Source organism: Protopterus annectens, chromosome 10.part0 (genome assembly GCF_019279795.1).
Source record: "Protopterus annectens isolate FY-2018-M chromosome 10.part0, PAN1.0, whole genome shotgun sequence".
NCBI lineage: Eukaryota > Metazoa > Chordata > Ceratodontiformes > Protopteridae > Protopterus > Protopterus annectens.
The window spans coordinates 1244433140-1244456133 of record NC_056744.1 but is presented as its reverse complement, the minus strand read 5'-3'; the positions used below and the strand labels follow the sequence as shown (position 1 = coordinate 1244456133).

The 22994-nt window shown below is 39.7% G+C and overlaps 1 protein-coding gene across 1 annotated transcript in view; it reads left to right on the top strand.

The window, feature by feature from the left end:
* Window positions 1-4343: 4343 nt before the first annotated feature.
* Window positions 4344-22994, top strand: part of COP1 (COP1 E3 ubiquitin ligase) — a 1660397-nt gene continuing 1641746 nt past the window's right edge. Inside the window, exon 1 of the mRNA XM_044085965.1 lies at window positions 4344-4890. Coding sequence (XP_043941900.1) covers window positions 4616-4890 — 275 coding nt within the window. The 5' untranslated portion in view covers window positions 4344-4615. The remainder of the gene's footprint in view (window positions 4891-22994) is intronic.

Genomic DNA, 22994 nt, shown 5'->3' with positions numbered 1-22994 from the left:
ACTGCTTGCTGCTTGCAATGAAATGGCACTAGTAGGCCACCACCAATCATAATATGATTTCTTACATAAGAGATTAAGGAGAAGGGGCTTGCAAGAGTATGAAAAAAGGGTAAGGTGTGTAGAATTAATGGAGTCAGGGTTCACTTTGATCTTGATTACTCATTTGCAACCAGGAAGAGAAGGAACAAATGTATTCTTATAATGAAGATCTGTAGGAAAAAAGGCATCCACTGGAGATTGCTGTACCAGGCGTTGTTTAGGATCTACTTGCAAAAGACAGTTAAAACCTTTACAGATACAAAGATGGCAGCAGACTTTCTTCAAAAACTGGCTAATTATAGAAATAGTATCAGAGTAGAAGAGTTTAGATTTGAAGTAAAATTTGGACACTAAGCCCAGATAAATGGAAATAGAAATAAAATGGAAGATTAAAAGGACTGATAGAATGAAAAGGGGAGGATTATAATTATTTAAGTGATCCATGAAGGATTTTTTTGTGCAAATAGAGAAAGCCAATGAAGGCATTGCAGACTATTAATCCTGGAAAGCAGGTACGTCCATTCACGCATGTCTCCACACAGAAGACACTCTAGCTGAGAATCGAACCGGACAGCGTCTTACTGTGAGGCGACAACGCTACCGCAGCACCACCACCGCAGTTTGTTGAAAAAGATATACTGGCAAAGATAACTGCATTCTTTTTGTGTTTATGTTGTGGAAACTATTTTATTCTCTTCCATTTTACAATATCAGTTATAATATCAGAAAGACTGGCAAGAATATGGAATACAATATATTATGGGGGATGAAGGGGGAAGAGCAAGTCTGTCCATAATTTTACACTGAGAGGAAAGGGTAGAGACTAGGGTGGTGGGTCACATGAGGGGACTAGATTATCAAAAGGCCTGTTAGTGCAGATCTGATTGGAGATGCACTACATAGAGATAAGAGAAATGCAGCCTGCAATGTAACAGAAAGTTACTAAAAAGTGAAGAAATATGGGGGGGGGGGGGCAAAAAGCATTTACAGATGTAGATAATAAAAGAATAGACAAAATTAGTAAAGTGATTCCAAGTCATGGGAGAAAAAAATCGCTATAAAGGTAATGGGATGTATGCAGTTGGAAATGTTCCAGAGAATTATGCTAAGAAGTTTTTAGGAAGTGGTAGGCTTGCAATGGTGTATAAGAGGTAAAATTGAAAGAAAAAGAGATTTGCTGAAGAAATTCTTGGAGGAACTGAATTATACATGCCCTATACAAGTGAGGAGGAAGATAGAGGATAGTAAAGGGAAGTTTCCTGGGATTAAAGGTCAAATTCAAGGGATAATGATTTCCATAGTAGCAAAATATCTTCAATCTGGAGATGCAATATATTAAATTAAAAAAATATTAGGATAGATTGTGAAATTCCAGGAAGGGATAACTATATGTTTTGGGGACTGGAATATAATGGATAAGAAAGACCAAATAGAAGGAGGGCTGAGAACAAAGTAAGTAATGAGGTAGTGTTTTTGAGGAAGTACATGTGAATCTTATATTGATGTGAGAGAGGTGGGAGAACAGAAAGTGGAAGGTGGCAAACATACTCATTATTCTGACAGATATAGGATGTGGCCAGGAATTAACAGTTCTTACATTTCTGAAGAGCGTTTACATATGATTAAGGAGGTTAGTGCAGATCCCCTGACCTTGGCAGACTATGCAATGATAGGAATCAAGTTTCGGAGTAGTAGAAGGAGAGGAGATATATGGGAAGATAAATAAAATGGGGTCCGGTAGAACATGAAAGGGAACAGCAGAGGAAAGGGACAGGGTTAAATATGTAATGTTGTGAGATAGTGCTAGCTGTGCCAGAGGGAGTAGGACAGTGCATGTGTTACATAGCTAGCTGGAGTTTTGTAAAGAATTATGTCATTTGAATATCAAACTGATTTGCACAGATGCTTGTTGTGAAGACTGGTAGAGATGGGTGAAGGCTGCCAGCCTAGCCAGATAGAATTGTGCAGATAATTCTATCATTTGTAAATATGAATGATGAACTATAATCTTGTTTGCTTGAATGAAAGCATATGCTATGAAGTGTTGAACTTAAAACAATGTGGCAACATTGCACTCTGCTGTAAAGAAAGCTAAGTCAAGCATTTCTTGTTGGTCCTTTGAAATTAAAATTATTTCATCACTGCCTTTGATGTTTACAAGTTGGCTCCAGTCCAGCTAGATGAAGGCTTCCTGCCTATTGTTTTAAGGCTAAAGTTAATGACCAGAAATTACATGTGGAATGTCCTTTATTGCTTAAAGTGTAAAAGAATGTAAATGCAGTTTCTGTCAGCCTGGGAACACTAGGAAAGTGTAAAAGATGATGTAATGATTAGCAGATCTGGAGTTTCAATTTAAAGAGTGAGAACCAGAGATTATTAAGCATTTTTGTCTGGACTATCCAACTCAGCACTGCCTTAGGCCATTGCCAAGAGAGACACAGCCTCTGATATAACCATTGTAAAGCCTGCAATGGTTACAGAGGAGCACTACTTGCCTGGACAGTCTACTCCAGTCAGGGCTTTAGGAGGGATCCAATTCCAAATACCTTTGGCTAGGGTTCACCTGGACTGGAAGGATGGAAAAGGAAGCCAGCAAGTAGGTGTGTTTGAGGATATACCTGCAGATGTCCTGATAGGGAATAATTTTGATAGTGCAGTACCCTGTACTTGTGCAGTTACACACAGTCAGGCTTGGAGACAAGCAGGTAAGTCTGATAGCCTGGGGTAGACCAAGACAGAATGCATGCTTGCAGCCAGGACTGGTGAGGTGGTTACTTCAGGGAGGGAGTTACTCTGTAGCAATGAAACTGAAAGTGAGCCACAGCTGTTTGTGGGTATTGATGGTCCCTTGGACAGAGTGACTGCAAAGGTAGAGGTGAGTAATAGTACCCAGGCTGACAGTGAGGCACCACTGTCAGAGGATGCCAGACTTCCTGTGGAAGGAGAGCTGGGAAGGGTTACAAGGAGAGAGTTGAGACAGGTTCAGCTCTCAGACCCTACATTGCAAGGCCTGAGGCAGGTAGCTAGGGAGGCACCTGATTCTCAAGGAAAGGGGGAATCCTTATACTGGGATAAAGGGTTATTATGCAGAGAGTGGACCCCTGAGGGAGGGCTAGAAGGTGAGAGAGTACAGCAGTTGGTAGTGCCTAGAACCTACCATCTGGTGTTTCTAGCCATAGCCCATGATATTCCCTTTGCAGGTCATATGGGCATAAAACGTACAAAGAGGCGTATTATGCAGAACTTCTATTGGCCTGGAATTTCCAGAGATGTAACAGGGTACTGCAGGACCTGCGAGCAGTGCCAAAAGGTAGGCAAGGCAGGAGACAAGGTTGAGAGCTCCTTTGATGCCTTTGCCTGTGATTGAGGAGCCATTTAAGAGGATAGCTATGGATATTGTGGGTCCTTTGAGTACCCCAAGTTCCAAATGTATAAAAATGAGGATGGAATACAGTAGCAGGAAGGTTAGAGGGATTGGGTTTGGCCAAAATTGTGAGAATTGTCAGAGAAAAAGGGGAAACACCATTTAGACAATAAAAAAGGAAGAGATTATTAAAGTGTGACATATGATGGCGAAGGGGGAGATGGCCTACCCAGTGAGTTCTGGGAGATAGTAAAGAAGCTATTTAATAATATTCAGAAGGGCGGACCAATTTGGGAGTCATGGTAATAGGCCGTTATAACAGTCCTACAGACCAATGTCAGTGTTGAATCATGACTATAACTGTTTTGCTACTACAGGTGGAAAAATATTACTCATTAATTAATCTCTCTAGATGCCGTGAAGGTATTTGATGGGCTGACTGGGTATCTGTTTTGAGACTGCAAGAAGAAATGCAGTTCCCGATTTGGTGAATAGGAGGACTGATTAAACATATACAATAGGGTTAAGGCTAAAGTGAAAAAGTTGTTAAAAGACATTTATATGATAATAAATAAAAATCACACGCATACGGAGTCTAAATAAATCAAACGCAGTGTTACAAGGTAAAATATCTGCTAATATTTTTACGGATTTCACTGAGATACCAACTTTTTAACGGTACCATCTCCACTGTACTTCTATATTCGATTTTTGTTCTACTAAGGCTAAGGGTGTACTATAAAGATTTTTTTTTATTTCCGTAACTACACTGTGGGTAAAACCCTCCTCCTATTTGTTTTTTTAATTTATGTAGTTAAGTTGTAGCTCAAAAGTCAGATCTCATGGTCTACACCACTACACCGTTAAAACACATACACAATTAAAATAAAAAATAGAACTACATGAGCTGGTATACTCCCTTCAGCGTAACAGATCATGAAAAAACGTAATTGTCGCGTTATGATGATGTTTCGAGTGTTGTAGTTGGGAGCGACTGGGGAGAAGTAGCAGTTGTACTGTTTACCTTTTGGTACTGAACTGGAACTAAGTAGTCTGTGCAGCTGCTGGTGTTGAATGTATTTTGTGCAACTTAAGTGACCCCTAGTTCTGTGGCAGTAGGTCATAGTGATAGTCTTGGTGAGGTGAGGACAGAAAGGAGTGAAGGGCTGATTTTGGTACGGAGAATGTGGTAAGGGGCGTGAAGACCCCAGGATGTCAGCGAACCGGCAGCAGCACTCATCCGCTACATCATCTTCTTCTGTTGCTGCCGGGGCCGCTGCTAGTCAGGGTCAGAGTACAGCTTCCTCTGCATCAGGCTCCGGCGTGGGGCGGTCAGTCCTCAGTTCATCTGTTGCTAGTGGGTCGCGGGGTTCTACAGGGAGGCCTGGTAGCACCAGTGTAGGAAGCAGCAGGAAAAGGCCCCTCTTAAATCCTCTTTGTAACGGACTGCTCAACTCCTACGAAGATAAGAGCAACGATTTTGTATGGTAAGTTAACAGTTTGGACTTTGGGGGAGTAGTAGGTTGACTACACTAAGTTCAGGATTTCTATTGGAGCTTAGTGTTTCAGGGAAGTGGGGTACATCTAATTATATTATTGGTCTTGGTAAGGTTGAGTTGACAAAGTTTAGAAAAGTTTGATTGTTGTTGTAGGTCTCGTGTTGATTTATTGGATTCCAGGAATAACGTATCGTCTGCATAGAGAATAGATTCAGAGTTGGAAGAACTTCTGTTTTATGATTGATTAAAAGGAGAAGGGGGTCGAGAATAGATCCCTGGGTGCACTGTTGTTGAGGTCTGTAGCAGCATATTGGTTGTTGGTTTAAATTTTAAAGGTCAGGATAGACAAAAAATCTAAATAATGTTATGTTTTCACCGAAGCTGTGCCTTTTGAGTTTTTGTAACAATAATTTAAGGTTGACAGATTCAAATGCCTTGAGTCATATTAGTAAAGACTGCAACTGTACAAGTCTTTCAGTTGTATTGCAATAGATCCTGTTAGTTGCAGAGTAAAGTGCAGTAATGGTACCGACTTTATTGAGAAAAATGACTTGACAGATGCTTATATGGTATTAGAATTGAATTTGTGTTATGTTTGCATATGTAGCTATTTGACATTGTTAATGGAGGCTTCCACCTTTTAGGTAGGAAGCTATAACTTCTTTCTAACCTTTGGACTTAAGACATTATTCAGACAATGAAAATATTGAGTATTGAGTTATGGTGAGATTTGCTGTCCAATAATTGTTTGATCCTGATGGTGCAGCTTAAAGGATCTAACATACTGTTCTGCGGGAAGTAAATCTAAGTCATTACTCTCACTTTTGCAATGTATTACTGCTTTACTTTTTTAATGAGCCTTGGGGTTGCTGAGCAAATAGATGTGCGTAGTTAGAGATCGCAAGATATAAAATAAGTAATGAAGGAATTTTGGTCGTTTATGTGTATGCACAGTAAATGGTGTTTGAGCATCATTTTTGTTTATCTTCATTAATGTTTGGCTTTTTTTTTTGCTGTGAGATGGCACTATGTTAGTGAATGTTCCTGCAAGACGGTTAATAGTGAAATAATATTGGCCTTAGTGTACTCTGTCTTACATTGCATTGTACATAGTTGTCAACATTCTTTTATTTTTAATTTCTAGAGATCATTTTAGTGATGCTTATTTTGTCTTTGGAATAATTGTTTACCATTGTTTTTTGTTTCATTGTGTAGCAGCCTGTGTTGGGTATTTGAAACTATAAGGGGATGATGAGGTTCTTCATTCGTGCTAGATTTTCAGTGTCATGTTCTTAGTACTTGCCATTTTTTTTTTTTTTTGCATCTTGCTTTTAATAGTACAGTTTCAGATTGACTTCACCCAGATGTTTTGTTTCTTGCAGTACCTTTTGAGACTTGGTTTCTGTTTATTCATTGTGTTCATACCTTCCCTGCAGTATCTCATAAGTTTGTCTCCGTAGCAAATGTTCTGATGAAAGTGGTCATGTGGCCTTTTGTCTAACCAAGATGGAACAATGTGCATGCATATAGGTTCAGTGCACTTACAGTGAAATATTAACGAAAGATAAAGCTGTGCAGCAGGAACTGTCTCAACAGTTCTAATCTCATATCTACCAAAGGTTCCAAGTAATCTTCTAAATATCTTTATGGGTCTCTTTGTTGCTTCATGTGCTGTTCCAGTAAATTCTCTAGCTGGTATCTTTCCAAGAGTTGCTAATTTTGGCCATAGTACTCGCTCTCAAAGAGAAGCAAATTATCTCTTTCAGTAAACATTTTGGCTGATAATCACCAAGAAACCCTACTATTGGCCATATAATTGTCTCTTCGCTCAGAGGAAACAGTCTTTGCCATGTTGTTCTAAGCTTTTCCATTTAACTGCATTTTGGCAAGAAACTAAATTCTCTCTTGCTGTATTCTTTACTCTGTTGTTTGGAGGTATATGTAGACCTCGGCATTCAACAGTATTTTCACAGCAAAGAAACACTTTCATAAGGAAACAGCATTTTCATTACAAAAATAGTATTTTTTTATCCTTTTAACATCCATGTGAGACGGTGTGTTTATGTTTGGCTGGGCATATGAGCAAATATCAACCCTTTTTTTTTCTCTACATGGGGTTGAGTGTGTGGTTGTTGTCAACTGTCGTCACCTTTCTCCAGTGTTGCTCTCCTAGCTTCTTTAACAACCATGCTTGATTGTCGCAGGTCTTCACTCATGCAGACCATCCTCTTGTATTAACATCCTCATTTCCTCTTACCTTCTTCCTGTTTCTCTCAAATCTTCTTTAACATATTGGCACATATGCCTAGTCCACTGTAATGTGCTCTCTTTGACCTTCTGTGCAACAATAGCTACTTTTGGCTTCTGCTGTGATGTCCTCATTTCTTTGTCTGTCCCACGGTGTATATCCTGTTTACCTGTCCATACCTCTAGCTTTCACTGCTGCTCTGCCTTCGCTACCCAGATTTCTGTACTTTACAGTAGTACTGGTCACACAACTGTTTTGTAGACTACTTTTCAGTTTCTTTGACATTCGTCTGTCACCCCCTACCCCTGACACTCCGGTCCAGTTGGCTTTAACACCTCTCATTCTAACTTTGACCTCCTCATTCATACTTCACTAATCCCAGATACTTTAAGCTATTAACCTGTTCCACTGTTTTTCACTCACTCAATTTTCATCTTGTTTTGATTTCCCCATTTGCTGCCATAATCAGTTTTGTGTGGATACTCAGTTTCATCCCATGTGCTTGCAGTTTTGCATTCCATTCCTCTGTCATTTGCTGACATTTCTTTTCAGAATCTGTTTGTAATGGCAGATCGCCTGCACGTGGCATCTTTGTTGTTCTGTCCCTCCATCCAGTTTGCTAAACTAGTCTGTTGCCAAAATAAACATCACTGGGTTCAGAGCTGAACCCTTATAGGTTCATAGGTAGGTACTAGGCTATTGGCCATAGGGCCTATTATAAGCCTAACCAAAAAGGTACCCTGGCTTTCGCTACCCAAGAAAGTTATTTTTCTGTGCCCCTGTCGAACAGAGCCACAGAAGTAATCCCCGGAGTGAATTTCCTATTTCCCATCCAGTCATCAAGGTTTTTCTTGAAGAGTGTAGCTGTGTTTGATATCAATAAGTAGTTTGTTCCAGAGTATGTGAAGTCTCTGGGACAGGAATCTATCCCTCCAGCAAGTTCTGTTTATTGTGGTGACAAGGTTTAGGCCCCTAGAGTGTGTAACTCGGACGTATTGGGATATCTTTAAGTGGAGCATGTCCAACAGCTCTGGGTTTGGCATAACTTTGTATGTTAGGCAGAGATCGCCTCTGAGTAGGCAATATGCTACAGAGTAAAGCTGGAGTATTTTGAGACTGTCTGTGTAGGGCATCTGTTTGAGGCCAGAAATCCTCTTTGTGAGGTATTTCTGTGGCCTTTCTAGTTGTTGTAGATGTCTTGTGAGGTACATACCAAAAGGGCCATTGTAGTCTACAATGGGTCTAATGAGTGATGAGTAGAGGGAAACAATGACCTCTTTTTTTCCTGGATGAGAAACCTTTTGTGATGAGGTGTGCCACATAGAAGGATTTCCTGACTACTGTGGCGATGTGATTATCAAAGGAGAGACTACTGTCCACCTGTGTCCCAAGGTCTCTTATCACACTTTCGGTGTTAAGTAGACTACTGCCTATGTGATATTTCATGAGTACAGAGTTTTTACCAAAAGGAATGACAATGTACTTTTTGGCATTGAGCTTGACGCCATGGCTTTGACACCAGACATCTGTCTCAGTGAGGCCCTTTGTAGGATGTCCACATCGTTAGGAGTTTTGATTATGGCTCCTAGTTTGCAGTCATTTGCGAACTTCATTAGCCAAAGACCTTCTGTGTTAGCCTGTACTTCAGAGAAGTAGATACCAAACAGGAGAGGACCCAGGACTGAACCCTGTGGTACTCCACTTGTTTGAAGTCGGATTTGGAGTCTGCTACTTTCACACTGTGGGTTCTGTCATTGAGCCAGTTGGTAACCCATCTTGTGAAATAGGGATTTATACCTAGTTAGTTTAGTGAGTTTATCTATAACTCCAGAGTGGGGGATGGTGTTGAAAGCCTTGGCGATATCTAGATAGGCTGTGTGAACCACCTTAACCTCATCTACAGCTTTGGTGACTGCTTCAAAGTTTGTCAGGTTTAGGAGACATGATCTGCCTTTTACCAACCCAAACTTGGTGGGGTCCAGAGTTTGGAGATTACCAATGTCGTTATTTATAACTTCCATGATGGTGCGTTCCATGGCCTTGCAGACCAGGCTCGTCAGGCTAATGGGGCGGTAGTTCCTGGGGTCCGTGGTGGATCCCCCTTTGTGGAGTGGGATAACCGTCGCTGTGTGCCATTCAGTGGGCACAAAGCCTGAGGTGAGGCTATGATTGAACATGGTACTTAGGTGTGGTGCCAGTACGTTCTGTAGTTTGTGTAGAAAGCAGCCTGGGATGTTGTCAGGTCCCATGGATGCTGTGTTCTTGGCTTTGGAGAGTGTGGTTTTTACCTGTGCAGCCGTGATTACAGGAATCTGTTATGCACATCTGCTCTCACTGGAAACCCTTCTGTATGCCCAAACCGTGTTAGTATGTATGTCTGCACATATGTTTGTATAGTTGAATGCAGGTTATGTATATGTGCATGTGTTTGTGTGTTAGTACACACACACACACACACACACACACACACACACAACTATTTTCAAGTCATTGAAATGCCAACATCCTGACCCCTCACAACGTCAAAACATTAACACACTGAATGGCAAAACATCAAGACAAGCAAAAGCATATTTTTGTTTTCCCCCCAAGGGGCCAGGTCCCCATACACCCCATACCCCCTGCTAATAATGTATACTAACCCTTAAGATCACAGTATATGGGGAAAAGGCCAGTTCCTGTTGAGTGTTGATGTTTTGTGCATTCAGTGCTGTAATTGTGATGCTGAAGTACATCCAGTTTTTGTATGTGTATTTATATATATATATATATATATATATATATATATATATATATATATATATACACACACACATATATATTTTTTATGGAAGGATGTCATCTTTCAATTGTTTGGTATATGAAGCTTGTATGAATTATCTCAAGACTGCTGAGAACAGGTCTCCTGTAGTTTAAAAAAAAAAAAAAAATTAGACCCCCAGACTGTACTATTTCATTTATCGGACTTACTTAATTTGGGTGTGGGTAGGATCCCCCCCCTCCCAACGCTCTTGGCCTGGAACAACCACCTGTGGAACTTGAGATCTTTATTATCTTTCTTAGCAAACATCACTCAGTGTAAACATGCTCATAGTGATGCCCTTTATTCTGTGGCACTCTCTCCCATCATCACCTTGTGCAAATAAGGTACTCAAGCAATTCAAAATACTAGCTAAATCCTATCTCCTTGTTAGTTGTATTTACCACTGTTCATGTCTTTCTGGGTAATAATTTCTTTTACAACTAAATATGAAATACTTGTACCTATCTTACCTTTTGGTACTTTTCCGTTAAAGCCCTACCACTTTGCGCTGCTGTGAAGTGAAGCCGTACCACCTCGTGCTGTTCTTCTTCTGGCATTTGGGTTCAGTATTGAGCTCAGACTCAGGTGATGGAATTCCTTGAGAGTCTGTGATTATAACTCGTCTCTGGGGCTGAAAGTAGACAGCTTACTCGGGAATAAAGTTACACTGCTCGTGGCCGAAGTCAGTCTGCATATTTGCTGTAAGCTGTTAAGCCTACTCACCCATTTGTATACATATTTGGGTGGTACCGCTGTGGATTTGGGCTCCATAACCCCCGGTATCCAACTTGCATTCATCTGCAGGGTGTGGAAATGTAATTAAACAAACTTACTGCCACTACTGATATAGATAGTGTTTTTTCTGTCCACAGTCGTAACATATGAAATCGCTTGCCTGGTGTAACGGCAGTCCTGTTTTGTATATGAAACAAAACATGTTAAAAGTAAAGAGCTTTTTCATTTGACAAAGACTGTGGCTGTTGTCTTACTTATGTAATGAAGGGTATTCTGACAACAGTGGTGTGATTGTCACTAGCCAGTCTTTTGAAGAAAGACAGTATTTGGCCATGAGCTGTCAATAAAGTAATGTTATGTTGACTTCTTCTTTTGGCTTCTCCCGGTTAGGGGTCGCCACAGTGGATCACTTGTCCGTTCATGATCGACAGTGGAATTTTACGGTGTCGAGTTGCCAGCCCGGTGCCCAACCTTCCACAGAAAGCACGCACTCACACCTAGGGCCAGTTTAGTGTCCAGTCCACCTACAGCATGTCTTTGGGAGGAAACCGGAGCACCCGGAGGAAACCCACGCGACCACAGGGAGGACATGCAGACTCTGCACAGAAGGCACCCCAGCCAAGGATCAAACCAGAGAACCTCTTGCTGTGAGGTGACAACGCTAACCGCTGCACCATCGTGGCCACCCTAAAGTATTATGTTAACTGTCCTGTTCAAATACTGATCAGTATTTGACATTCTATTATCACATTAGCAGTCTGACTGGTAGCAGCACACCATGAATACAGAAAGGGGGTACTGTGTGCTTGTGTATTGTTGTCATTATTGCTGCTTGGAACTTTTCTCCCCGGGCCTCTACTGAAAATGGACATGTATCCAGTTAGACTAGCCCGGTCAACAAATGTAAAATAAAAAAAAATAAAAAAATTGTGTATGACAAATACTTAAAATTTAATTTACAGTTTGTAGTAGAAGTCACTGAGTAGTGGAAATTGGCGACGAAACATTGGCAAAACACAGCAGCGCCAAATGGTAGTTGTTTAACAAAAGAAACACAGTATTAGTCACTCAGCCAACCTTACCTTTCTCTATTTCTTTTTATGCCATTGCTTACAGTTGCACTGTATATAAGTAGTCTTTTCTCAGTATAATTTCTACCTATTTCCATTCTTAGTAACATGTGAATTGGATTAAGTGGATAAGTGGCAAAAGAATAAATGAAGTTCTGGCACTCGCTAAAGTTTTTTCCCAACATTTTTTGTAACATTATTTTATTAATCATCATCTCTGTTATGGAACTCAACCCAGATTATGCACACAATATGATATTCTTACCGTCTCTCCTTCCTTCAATGGACGAAGTAATCTGCTCGATCTGTCGTAACTAGATTTCGGGATATTACATTTCTTAAACAATTGAGCCTTGATGATTTTATTGTTCTTAGGTTTAGGCTGCAATAAACTTGATGAAATAGGTAGTGTGGTTCTAGTTTGTCTGGAAAGTAGTCTTTTTGAGTAGGTGAGCCAAGAATATCATCACAGAGTATGTTTCTGAGATTAAGCAAATTCAAGAATACATTGGTATTGTCACACTTAGACTTTTCAAGTAATTGGATTGAGGATATTCAGGACTGCTAGTAACAGACTTTTCAAGTAATTGGATTGAGGATATTCAGGACTGCTAGTAACATGCACAGAGTCCCATTCTCTTGCAAATTTCTGAAACAAGTGACTAGTAAATTGAGTACCATTGTTAGAAAAAAGTTTGTGTAAACTACCTTGAACTGAGAAATGATGTTTCAACTTGGTAATAACAGTTACTGAGGTTAAGTTTGGTAGTAGATCAATCTCAAACCAGTACCAAAACCAAGTAATGTTGATTGTTCCACTCAGATACCAGTTGCTCCTGTAGACCAAGGTAGTTCTGGAACTGGACTTAGCTGAAGCGGTTCTCTTTGCAAATTCGGTTTAGTGCTAATGCATACTAAACAAGAAGAAATAACTGTATCGATGTCATTTGATAGTGAAGGCCAAAATACTTATTTGCTTGCTCTTCTCTTAGTGGATGAGGAAACCTGGGTGACCATGATGCAAAATCTGAATATATTTGTGTCGTAAGGAAGCAGGAACAACAATTTTAGCACTTTTGAAAATAATGCCATCTTCCATCAACAATTCATTTCTGTAAGGCAAATATGCTTGCACCTCAGGTGATGCACTAGATTGCTTTGGTGGCCATCCGACATTAATGTAATGATTAAGCTTTTGTGAAATTAGAGCAGTCTTAGTGTGATCTCTTAACTCATCAAGTCTAGTGGTGGAAAAATTATGCACTGATCACATTAAAGTCAAAAGTTTCAGCATCAAGCTGTTGTATTTCTAGGCAATCTAGATAAGGTATCCGCTAGAGAGAGCAATTTGCCTTTAGTGTAGACCATTTTGAAATTGTACTTTTGCAATTTGAGCATTATTCTTTGCAATCTTGCTGGAGCAGAATGCGTATGCTTTTTTAGAATAGTAACTAGAGGCTGATTATCAGTTTCAATCTGAATATCTCGACCATAAATATAATAGTGAAACTTGGAACATGCAACAACTATCGCCAAAAGCTCTTTGTCAGTTGGAGCATACTGCATTTCAGTTTGAGTGTCCTAGATGCATGGGCTACTGGTCTGCCCTCTTGAAGAATAACTGCACCAAGACCAAATTTTGAAGCATCACAGGAAAGAACATCTGGTTTATTCACATCATAGTATCTTAATGTAGGTGAGGTGGCAGTTTTCTGCTTAAGGTCATCTAATGCCTTCTGGTGATGTTCCAACCATGACCATGCAACATTTTTGCATGTTAGCTCTTTCAAAGGTGGTGTCAACTCAGTGAAATCTGGTATGAATTTGCCTAGATAGTTGACCATGCCCAGAAAACACTGTAAACCTTGTACATTGTCTGGTGCTGACATCTCTAGAATATCTTCTTGCTTGGTTGGGTCAGGTCTAGAAATGAGGATTTGCAATCAAGCATCACTTGGCAAAATGAACTCTTTGCATCCAAAACAGAAAAGACAGTGGCATTCAGTATTAGAGCTGCAACTTCAGCTGTGCACATTGGATGATATGGTCTTTTTATTGCTTTGTTCAAATCTCTTGGATCAATGCATATTCTAATTTCATCTGAGCCTTTCTTATGAGCAACTACCATGGACAACACCCATTCAGTTGGTTCTGTGACTGGACAAATCACACCTTGCTGCACCATTTTGTCCAACTGAGCTTTAACTTTATCTTGCATAGCTATCAGAACTCTTCTTGCTGGGTCTGACTACTGGAGTGATCTATGGGTCTAACTTCATGGAATACACAACTAGAAGTTTGGCTAATTTGTCATCGAAAGCATCAGCATAGTCTGAGAAAAATGGCTTCGGAAAAAGTAGAACTTGGAACTGCACTCACATGGTGAAATTCTTTAAGAATGAATCTGCTTTCTTTTCCTAAACTATCTTTGAGACTCAATAAAGATTGCACTGAACATCTGACTATGTGGAATAACAAGTTGTAATTGTTCTCTGCCAGATAACATGAGAGTATCACTGAGCCTTTGAATTTCTTCACTTCCATAAGCAACAAGTCTCGCACTGCTGGTTACATTGAGTTGTTCATTTCTCACTCTTGCAAATGTGCTGTACACTGTGACTCTGTGTCTGTTTTGAGCTCTCTGGATTTTCTATTAATCCAGACCATATGAAACACCTCGGTCATTGTTAATAAGTTTACTGCATCAAATCTTTCTCCAAGCACTGATAAACCATCTAGATAGAAAGCTGACTAATTTGGCTCTACTTGATCAACTTCTTCTTTTTTTTTTTTTTTCTTTGTGTGACCCTTCTTTACAACTGTGTGAGGCTTACTTGATTTGCAAAGCTTTTGGAAATGGTTCCATTTTTTACACTTGTGACATTGCTGACCAGTTACTAAACACTTCTCTCTTTTGACTCATGATTTGCACCACATTTGCAACACTTAATAATAAAGCTAGATTTGGGTTTTGTTGATTCATTTTTTATGTTGCACTGAGCTGGTGGTGGAGCTTTCACTTTTTTCTGGAACTTGCTAGAAAACCTCGTGGCTTCTTTGGAAACCCTGTGGCTGCCATGTACTTAGGCCTGTTCTTGTTTGTCACTTGGTGCATACTGTCTACGTTTGCTCTAGAGATCACTGAAACCATGCTTTTGTCACTTGCAAGGATATTCGTATGTCTTTCTGTTACCTCATGGATCTGACAAATCGGTACTAGGCTATCGGCCCAAGGGCCTACGTAAGCCTAGCCAGCAAGGTACCATAGCTTATGCCACCCACGAAAGTTATTTGCCTTGCTTAATGTTAAATCATTGTCACGAAGTAAAACCTTTCTTACAGCAGCACTATTAATACCACATACAGGTCTGTCCTTTATCAGCTCATCTTTTAAATCACCAAACCAACACATTTTTAGCTGTTTCTCAAGTCAGTTATATAAGCTCCAAATGTTTCCCCCTGGCCTCTGGTGTAAAACAAATGCCTCTCTAGTGCAACATTCATTTGGGGGGGGTTGCACATTTCTCTGAACTTGCACTTCAAACACTCTGGGTCCTCCCTTGATTCAGCTTGTACAACAATATGGCAGTCTGCACCTTCTCCTTCATACACTGCTTGTACATGTACAAATGAATGCTGTCTTTCTATGGCCTCAGACCCTGCTAGGTTTAGCAAAATGAATGCCCTGGTACGTGCATCTCTATCTGCATAAGCTGCTTGTATGAAAATATCGTACTCTTGCTCAAATATTCTCCAGTTCTTTGCAAATACAAGTGGTTGGAGTTTTCAAACTATGCACGAATATACACACACGTGCATAACTGGCATAAACAGTACTTGCTCAATGCCTTTGTGCTCCATACTTTTACTTTCATTCATTGAGCTTATCGGAGTCATGCAAATGAACGAACTCATAGTACTTTTGAGTAACTGAACTTTGCAAAATAAACTTCTTGGGCTTCTCGATACTTTACTGTATTTTGTGAAATAACTTTCTCAGACTTTCTGTGCTTTATGGAACTTTGCAAAATAATTTTTTGAACTGTTCGATGCTTTGCAAAATAATTTCTTGGGCTTTCTATATTTTACAGAACGTTCGGTAAAGGCAGAAATGTTAATGTAATCGCTTGGAATTTTATCAGTAAAGGCAGGAATACTGCAGTAATGCATCTTCACTTGTTAAAGTTCTCCAATGTTTCTTAAAGTGATGACTTTATGATGCAACTGAGCACTGTAATACTTTTGTAACCTTTTGTAAGAAACACCTTGTATCAAGCAACTGTACAGTAAATTGAACATCTGTTGCCCAAAACTCAATAGCTTTTGAAGTAATTGCACTTTGTGAATAATTGCTTAAAGCACACTGAAATGTCCTCAAAATGGCAGTACCTTGCTAGGCAACTCTCTACAGTGCAAAGAGCACTCTGTAATGGAGGCATTTTACGAATGGACACACCCAGTACAAAAACTTTTTTCAAAATAACCATGCTTTAACTGGATTGCATGAACTAGTTGCACTTTCCACACAACAAACTCTTTGAAATACATGCACAGTAATAAGCACACACTGTAAGCACTTTTACACACTCTTGAGATACTTCAGTTAACTTTAGTTATGCCCTTAATGCCATATGAAGTTGTAGGTATGCCCAAGCACCTAAAGTTGCCTTGATTTATTTTTGCTTAACGTGCCCTTTTCTTTGCTTGTTATATTAGTTTTGCTTGTTTAAGCCCTTTTTTATGCCCAATGTGCTTTTCTTTGGCTCGTTTTACTCTAAACATACCCAGTACTGCCTTAAACACACTTGTTTTGCTTTGAACATGCTTGTTCTTTTACTTTACTGTTAATCGTTTCATCAAATACTTTTATCTCAAACATTTTCTTAGCAAGATTTTTCGTACTTTCCCCTTGCCTGATAATGCGGTTTGTGTCCTTGTAATGCCCCTTTTTGCCTTCTTTCACATCAAGTAAACAATTTGTATTATCTCTCATTACCTTTGATTCTTTCTGATTTTGTTTGTACTCTTTTTTTTTTTTTTTTCTCTGTTTTACCTTCGCTGTCATCTTTACATCTCATGGCTCCAAATATTCTTCTCTCTTCCATTCTGGTTCTGACACCATGTCGCTTTTGTGTTAGGACACGAATAAACGAGTCTTCGTGGTTTTTGTTCAAGCAGCTTTATTTTATACAAACACCTCACTGTAGAGGCTTACTAACTTATATACAAACTAACAAACTGCGATAAAGCATGCTCGCTCTCTGGCTACTTCTACAAAATGGCACTAGGGATTACACATGTCTGTAATTTATCCGTGCATGCCCAGCCTCGCATGCTTCTTAAAGATATAACACACACGCGTTACACTCTGATCTACAAGTTTAGTTTGAATTTATTAACCAAGGTTAAACACTGATCCCACTGGACCGGTTTCAGTTTCAGCCCAGTGATAAACACAGTAGATGCATGACATTTTATACGGATTTATAAGATCATAGCAGGTTACTAGACTAATTGCCATAGAGCCTTTTTAAGCCTACCCGTTCATGCTTCAATTTTCCCAATTATCAATACCCACAGACTAGAATGTCTTTGGTATATACTTGTTCCTTAGGGTGTCTGCAAGCTGACTCCTTTCATAGAGGACACGAGTGATAAGAGCAGGGTGAATTTGCAATTTCCTATCCATTGATGCAAATTACATTTGAAAAGGCTTGGGTAAGGGCTCTGCTTCATATGAATGGGGAGTGTGTTAAAGAGAAGGGTAATCCCTGACATACATACCTGTACCTCCAACATGTTTTGTTTGTCACAGACAAGGTTAAGATCCGTAGATTTGGGTAATTCTAGTGCTGTTTGTTTTGCAAATGTAAAGCAGATCCCTCAGGGATGGCTTGGAGAATGCCTTGTAGGTTAGGCATAGATCGCCTCTTAGTAGTCTGTAGGAAAGAGAGTACATGGAGAGGTCTTTGAGGAGGTCCTGATACTGGGATTTATGCCTTAATTTGTGAGTTTTGTCTATAGTATCCAAGTGAGGTATTGAGTCAGTTGCCTTTGCCAGGTCAAGTTAGGCAGTATGCACCCTTGGTCTCTGTCCGTAGCTCTAGCGACACTTCCCCAGAACATGTATTTAGGTTTCAAGTTCTAGGTATGGTATAGGAAAGTCTCGGGGGGAGGTGATATTAGAAATGAAACAGTGTGTTTAGAAAGCAAGTGGATTATTGGATTAAGAGCAGATGCAGGGTCAGGACTTAATGATAAAGTACCATTGAAACCAATGTTGAAAACACATCCTCTTTTTAAATAAGAAGGGAGCTTTAATAAACTGTTTCAACCCCCCCCACCTTTTATACACCTTCACTTTTTTATACAGGTTTACTATTAATACTGCATATATTTAAAATGTTATCTCTTTAAGAGTTTTATTAGGATGTCGTCATTTTTTTCACTTTAATGAGCATTGAATTAGATAGATTTTATGCATCTGACAAAGCAGTTGTAATACTGCGAAAGCCCTTATACCTTTGCCTGTTTCCTGAATAAACTGTTGCTTATTTTATGATAGCCTGGTGGTGCTTCATCTTCCTTCTGCTTGTTGGATTTATTTTCTGGTTCGAGAAGCATTTATTCAGCACACACTGGTATTATTGGACTTTTGCATCATTAAGAAAATGTTTTGTGTCCCTCAAAACTGTGTCCGTGGTGTCAAGTATAGGTCTAAGATGTTTTTCTACATAGATCGAAAGTGGCTCAGTGAACCAACTTTGACCAGACACTACTGGACACATTGGTGGATCAGCAGCATTCTTATGTACCTTTGGTAGACCATAAATAATTGGAATAACAGAAAATTGTATAGATCCGACTGTACTCTGTGGCATATTGCTTACTCAGAGGTGATCTCTGCCTGACTTACAAAGCCATGTCCAACTCAGAATTCATGGACATGCTCCACCTAAAGAAATCCAAGTCACTGCGAGCCACACGCTCTAGTGAGCTAAACCTCACCACAACAATAAATAGAACATGCTGGAGGGATAGATTCCTGTCACAGAGACTCCCCGTGCTTTGGAACAAAATTCCAAATTACATCAGGCAGAGCCCCTCACTAACATTAAAGAGAAACCTTGACAAGTGGATGGGTAACAGAAAATACACCCCTGGGATCACTTCATTGGCTCTGCTTGACAGAGGATCAGTTAATTAATCAATGGGGCGGCGAAAGCCGACACACTCTGGCTAGGCTTATAAATGCCCTCTGGCAAATATCCTAGTACCTACCTATGAACCTAAAAATAGTTAAATCTAAGCTAATAAGATTAGTAATATGCTTATCAAACAAGTAAAGGTTAACCCTTTCAGTAAGTCCATTCACTTGAAACTTACATAGAGGTATATAGGTATCAACATCATTTAACATAAACAGCATCTTATCAATATATGATGCTTTGTCCATAACTACTATCCCTCTGGCTTTGTCTGCTGGACGTATTTCCAAATGTGGAGCCTTAACAAGTTGTATTAAGGCTTTGTGTTCATCAGATAGAAGGTTATAAAAGGACACATCATGCTTGTCTTTTAAAACATTCCTGATGTCTTCCTCACATAAATTTACAAAAGCCTCCAAAGCAGGATTCAGTGCTGGAGAGAAAGTAATAGGTTTCTTAAATACACAACCATATTCAAAATTATCTGTGTGTATAAGTTTAAGCACTATATTTCTGGCATATAGTCTCAAATCAGGCAAAACACTAGTAATGTCTGCCCTTTTCGATGGTACAAAAGTTAACCCCTTACTGAGTAAATTAATATGTCCTTCAATTAAATTAAAGGATGAAGTGTTAAAAACTAATTCACCCTGCTATAGGTTCTTGTTTGTATTGTTGCTACTGTTACCTTGTTGGCGTTGTCTCCTTGTCCCCTTCTTTTTCTGCTCCTCGACCACCCCTTTCTAATCTCCTTGTTGATAGGAAGTGGTTTTGCAAAAAAAGGGATCTTCTCCGAGCTTGTGATAACTGAACAAGATTGTTCTAAAGGACAAGGTATATTCAAAATAGTTTCATTAAAACTGGCTGTATTTGAACTATGTGCTGCACTTCTAGCAGTGACATTAACATCCTGACCCAAAACTTTGATCGTAAGCGGTGTCAGCTGCTTCTCTCATTGGTACAAGCAATAGTCCATCAGTGCTGGAACCTCCAATGGGTGTGATCATCTGTGTTGTTGGCCGTACATTCAACTGAAACAGGATTCCTGTGCTGACGATCTGAAGGCTGATTCTGTTCAATTGAAACACCAACTTCATTAATTCGAGGAGATGTAGTCCAGGGCCAAGAAATAACATGCCCTCGACTAAAATCTATTACATCACACTCCAATTTCTTTCTCTCTTCATTCCTTAATTTCAGTTCATAACCAAGTATAGCATTCCATACCTGATACAAGTGCATTTTATAGGCTGCCTCAGAGAAGGAGCTCATTAGATCAGCCTGTTAACTTATGTATGTCATTGAGTAACATATCTTCAGTAGGCTTAAAAAAAGTCAATCAGTAAACACATGTAGTCAAAACCAAGATGTAGATTAAGTGACTGCCAATGTTTTAACAGATCAGGGAAAGTGTCACCATATGTTGGCATCTTAAAAACACTGAGCCCGATAGGTATAACCTTGTGATATATAGCTGCTTTGAGATGAAGCCATTGTAAACGTTTGAACTTAAATAATTTATTCGCAAGCTCATGTAGCATCTTAAAAATGTCTCGGGTAGAGCAGGTGTAGAAGCAACATTCTCCAGTACAATACCTTCCCTGGTAACACCCAATAAAGGATTAGTTTTCACACAGAATCTGCTTCAACTGATCTCCATTAAAAGTAATGCATGGATTGTTAGGTAGTTCATAATCACAGCCTTCAGCCATAGCCCAGTGATATACAACAAGTCAAGCCAATAAACAAAATAGTTGATCAGTGGACCAAGGATAAAAAAATTTCCAAATATAAATAAAACATGTCCACAAAAAGCTGAACAGCTGTTTATTCCAATGCAGATAAAAGTACAGCTAAGCGCTTTAGCATTCTCTTGCGCTTTTTCAGACCAAAAATACTTGGCAAACCAAGGTACAGTATTTAAATATACTAACAGCCAATCTAGCTAGTATATTTAAATATTGTACCTTGGTTTGCTAAGTATTCTTGGTCTGAAGAAGCGGAAGAGTACCTGTACTTTTATCTGCATTGGAATAAACAGCTGTTCAGCCTTTTGTTAACCTTGTTTATTTATACTTCAGAAAAGTCCACCAGATTTAGTAGGCATGACCTGCCCTTGATGAAACCAGGCTTGAATGGGTCTAGTGTTTGAAGATTTCCTGTGTTTTGTGTTTCAGGTCTACAATAATTGTTTCCATGGTCTTGTCTAGTCAAACTTGTGGGTCTGTAGTTCTCCGAGTCTGTTGATGGTCCCAATTTGTGTAGAGCGATGACTGTTGCAGCCCTTCATTCCCTAGGACTGGAGACTGTGGTTGATTAGAGATTCTTCCTGGCCTGACAGGTTGTGTTTCAAGGTATTTAGGAGGCATCCTAGGAAATTACCAGGACCCACTGATGCAGTGTTTAGCTATGGAGAGTGTAGTCAAAACCTATTCTTTAGTGATAGCTGGGGAGAAATGGTAGAGGGTATTTCCTGGGGGGTTACTGGGGGAGATAGGGGATGAAATTGGAGGTAATTTTTTAGCCAGCAAATTTGATATGTTCTGTGGTTCGGTATAGGGAGTTTCATTTACTTGGACAGGATTTTCTTTCTTTTGTTGTACTACCTATTTATACTGGGAGCCCACCAAGAGGGCTTGCTTTTAGAGTTTGTCATAAGTTTATTTTGGCTTAGTATTGCTGTTTGTATGCGTTTATTTGTATGGTTGTATAAGGTATCTGTGAACACATCTGTGTAGGCCACTGTGTTAATCTGAGTTCGGGGGATGCATGGAATTTAGCTATGTCAATACTTAATAGTAAGTAGTTAGCCTTGGGAAAGTTCTTAAGGGTTATGGGTTTTGCTGGGAGTTTGGGCTCAATACTTATTTCAAGGGTTACAGCTTTCTGGTCTGGTCTGACAAAGTGAGAATATTATACGGGGTGGGGGTGTGCAACATTCCCTCATATTTGTATCAGATCCAGGTTATTTAACTCCCCTGTAGATGTGCAGACTAGCTGTTCCCGGGTGTTTGCATTGACAAAGTCCAGGAATCTTTTTGAGCCTCCATGTTAGTGGTTGAGTATGTATCCCAATTTATAGTGGGATAGGTGAATCACCCATGGTCATGGTGTTGGGCTGAGTGTTGAGTGACTTCCATACATTTAAGTATGCACTGTGGTTATCTTTGGTCATAGACTGGGACTTGTATCTCACAAGGATATAGTATGAGATTTTTACCTAAGGTTAGCTGGACATGGGGTAGCTCAGGCATGTCATATTGTTTAACAAGTCTTCAGCTGTGCTTACTTTTTTGGCCCTTCTTGTGTGGAGCTGGTGTAAATGTGTGGAAGGCATTGGAACCTTGTGCTGTCGGGGTGCCTTCCTTGGGTTTAAATCTCATCTCAGTAACTATAGAGATGTCGACACACTAGAGGGAGAGGAGTGCTTCCAGGGAGTGGAGCTGCTTGTTGAAACTCCTATCATTGAGCAGTAACTCCATTAGTTTATCTTTAGTAGATTTAGTGGATTTGATTTGACGATTTTAAACTAATCAAAGTAAATTCATTGGTTGTTTTTTTAATGAATAAAGGTTTATAAATGCATTGAAGGAAGGGAGAAAGTTATCTGATGAAGTCCAGAGTGGACGAAAATGTATGGTATGAAAGAGCGTTAATGTTATTAAGGAGCGTTTTTTGTGGATTACAATAAAGCAGTTTTTTATCCAACTACGAGTTTTTCCTTTCGTAGGCACCTTGGGCTTGTTATTGGTGACTATTAAGTGCCTTTATAACACTTTTTGGTGATTTTTGCTGGTTCGTGTTTCGGAAGGGAAGCTCTTTTTCGGCATATTAAGATGAGCACTGAAGGACAAGAGGAAGTTGGCGAATCCAGAAAGCTCATTGGTCAATTGACGGAGCTCATCGATCTGTTGACGCCCCTTTGCCGCAATCTGCTGTCTAAAGGGAACAACGGGCGTGAAGACGCAAATGAGAGCAGAAATTATGGCGGACACAAAACGAAAAGGAAAAGGGAGTTTATTGGCGGT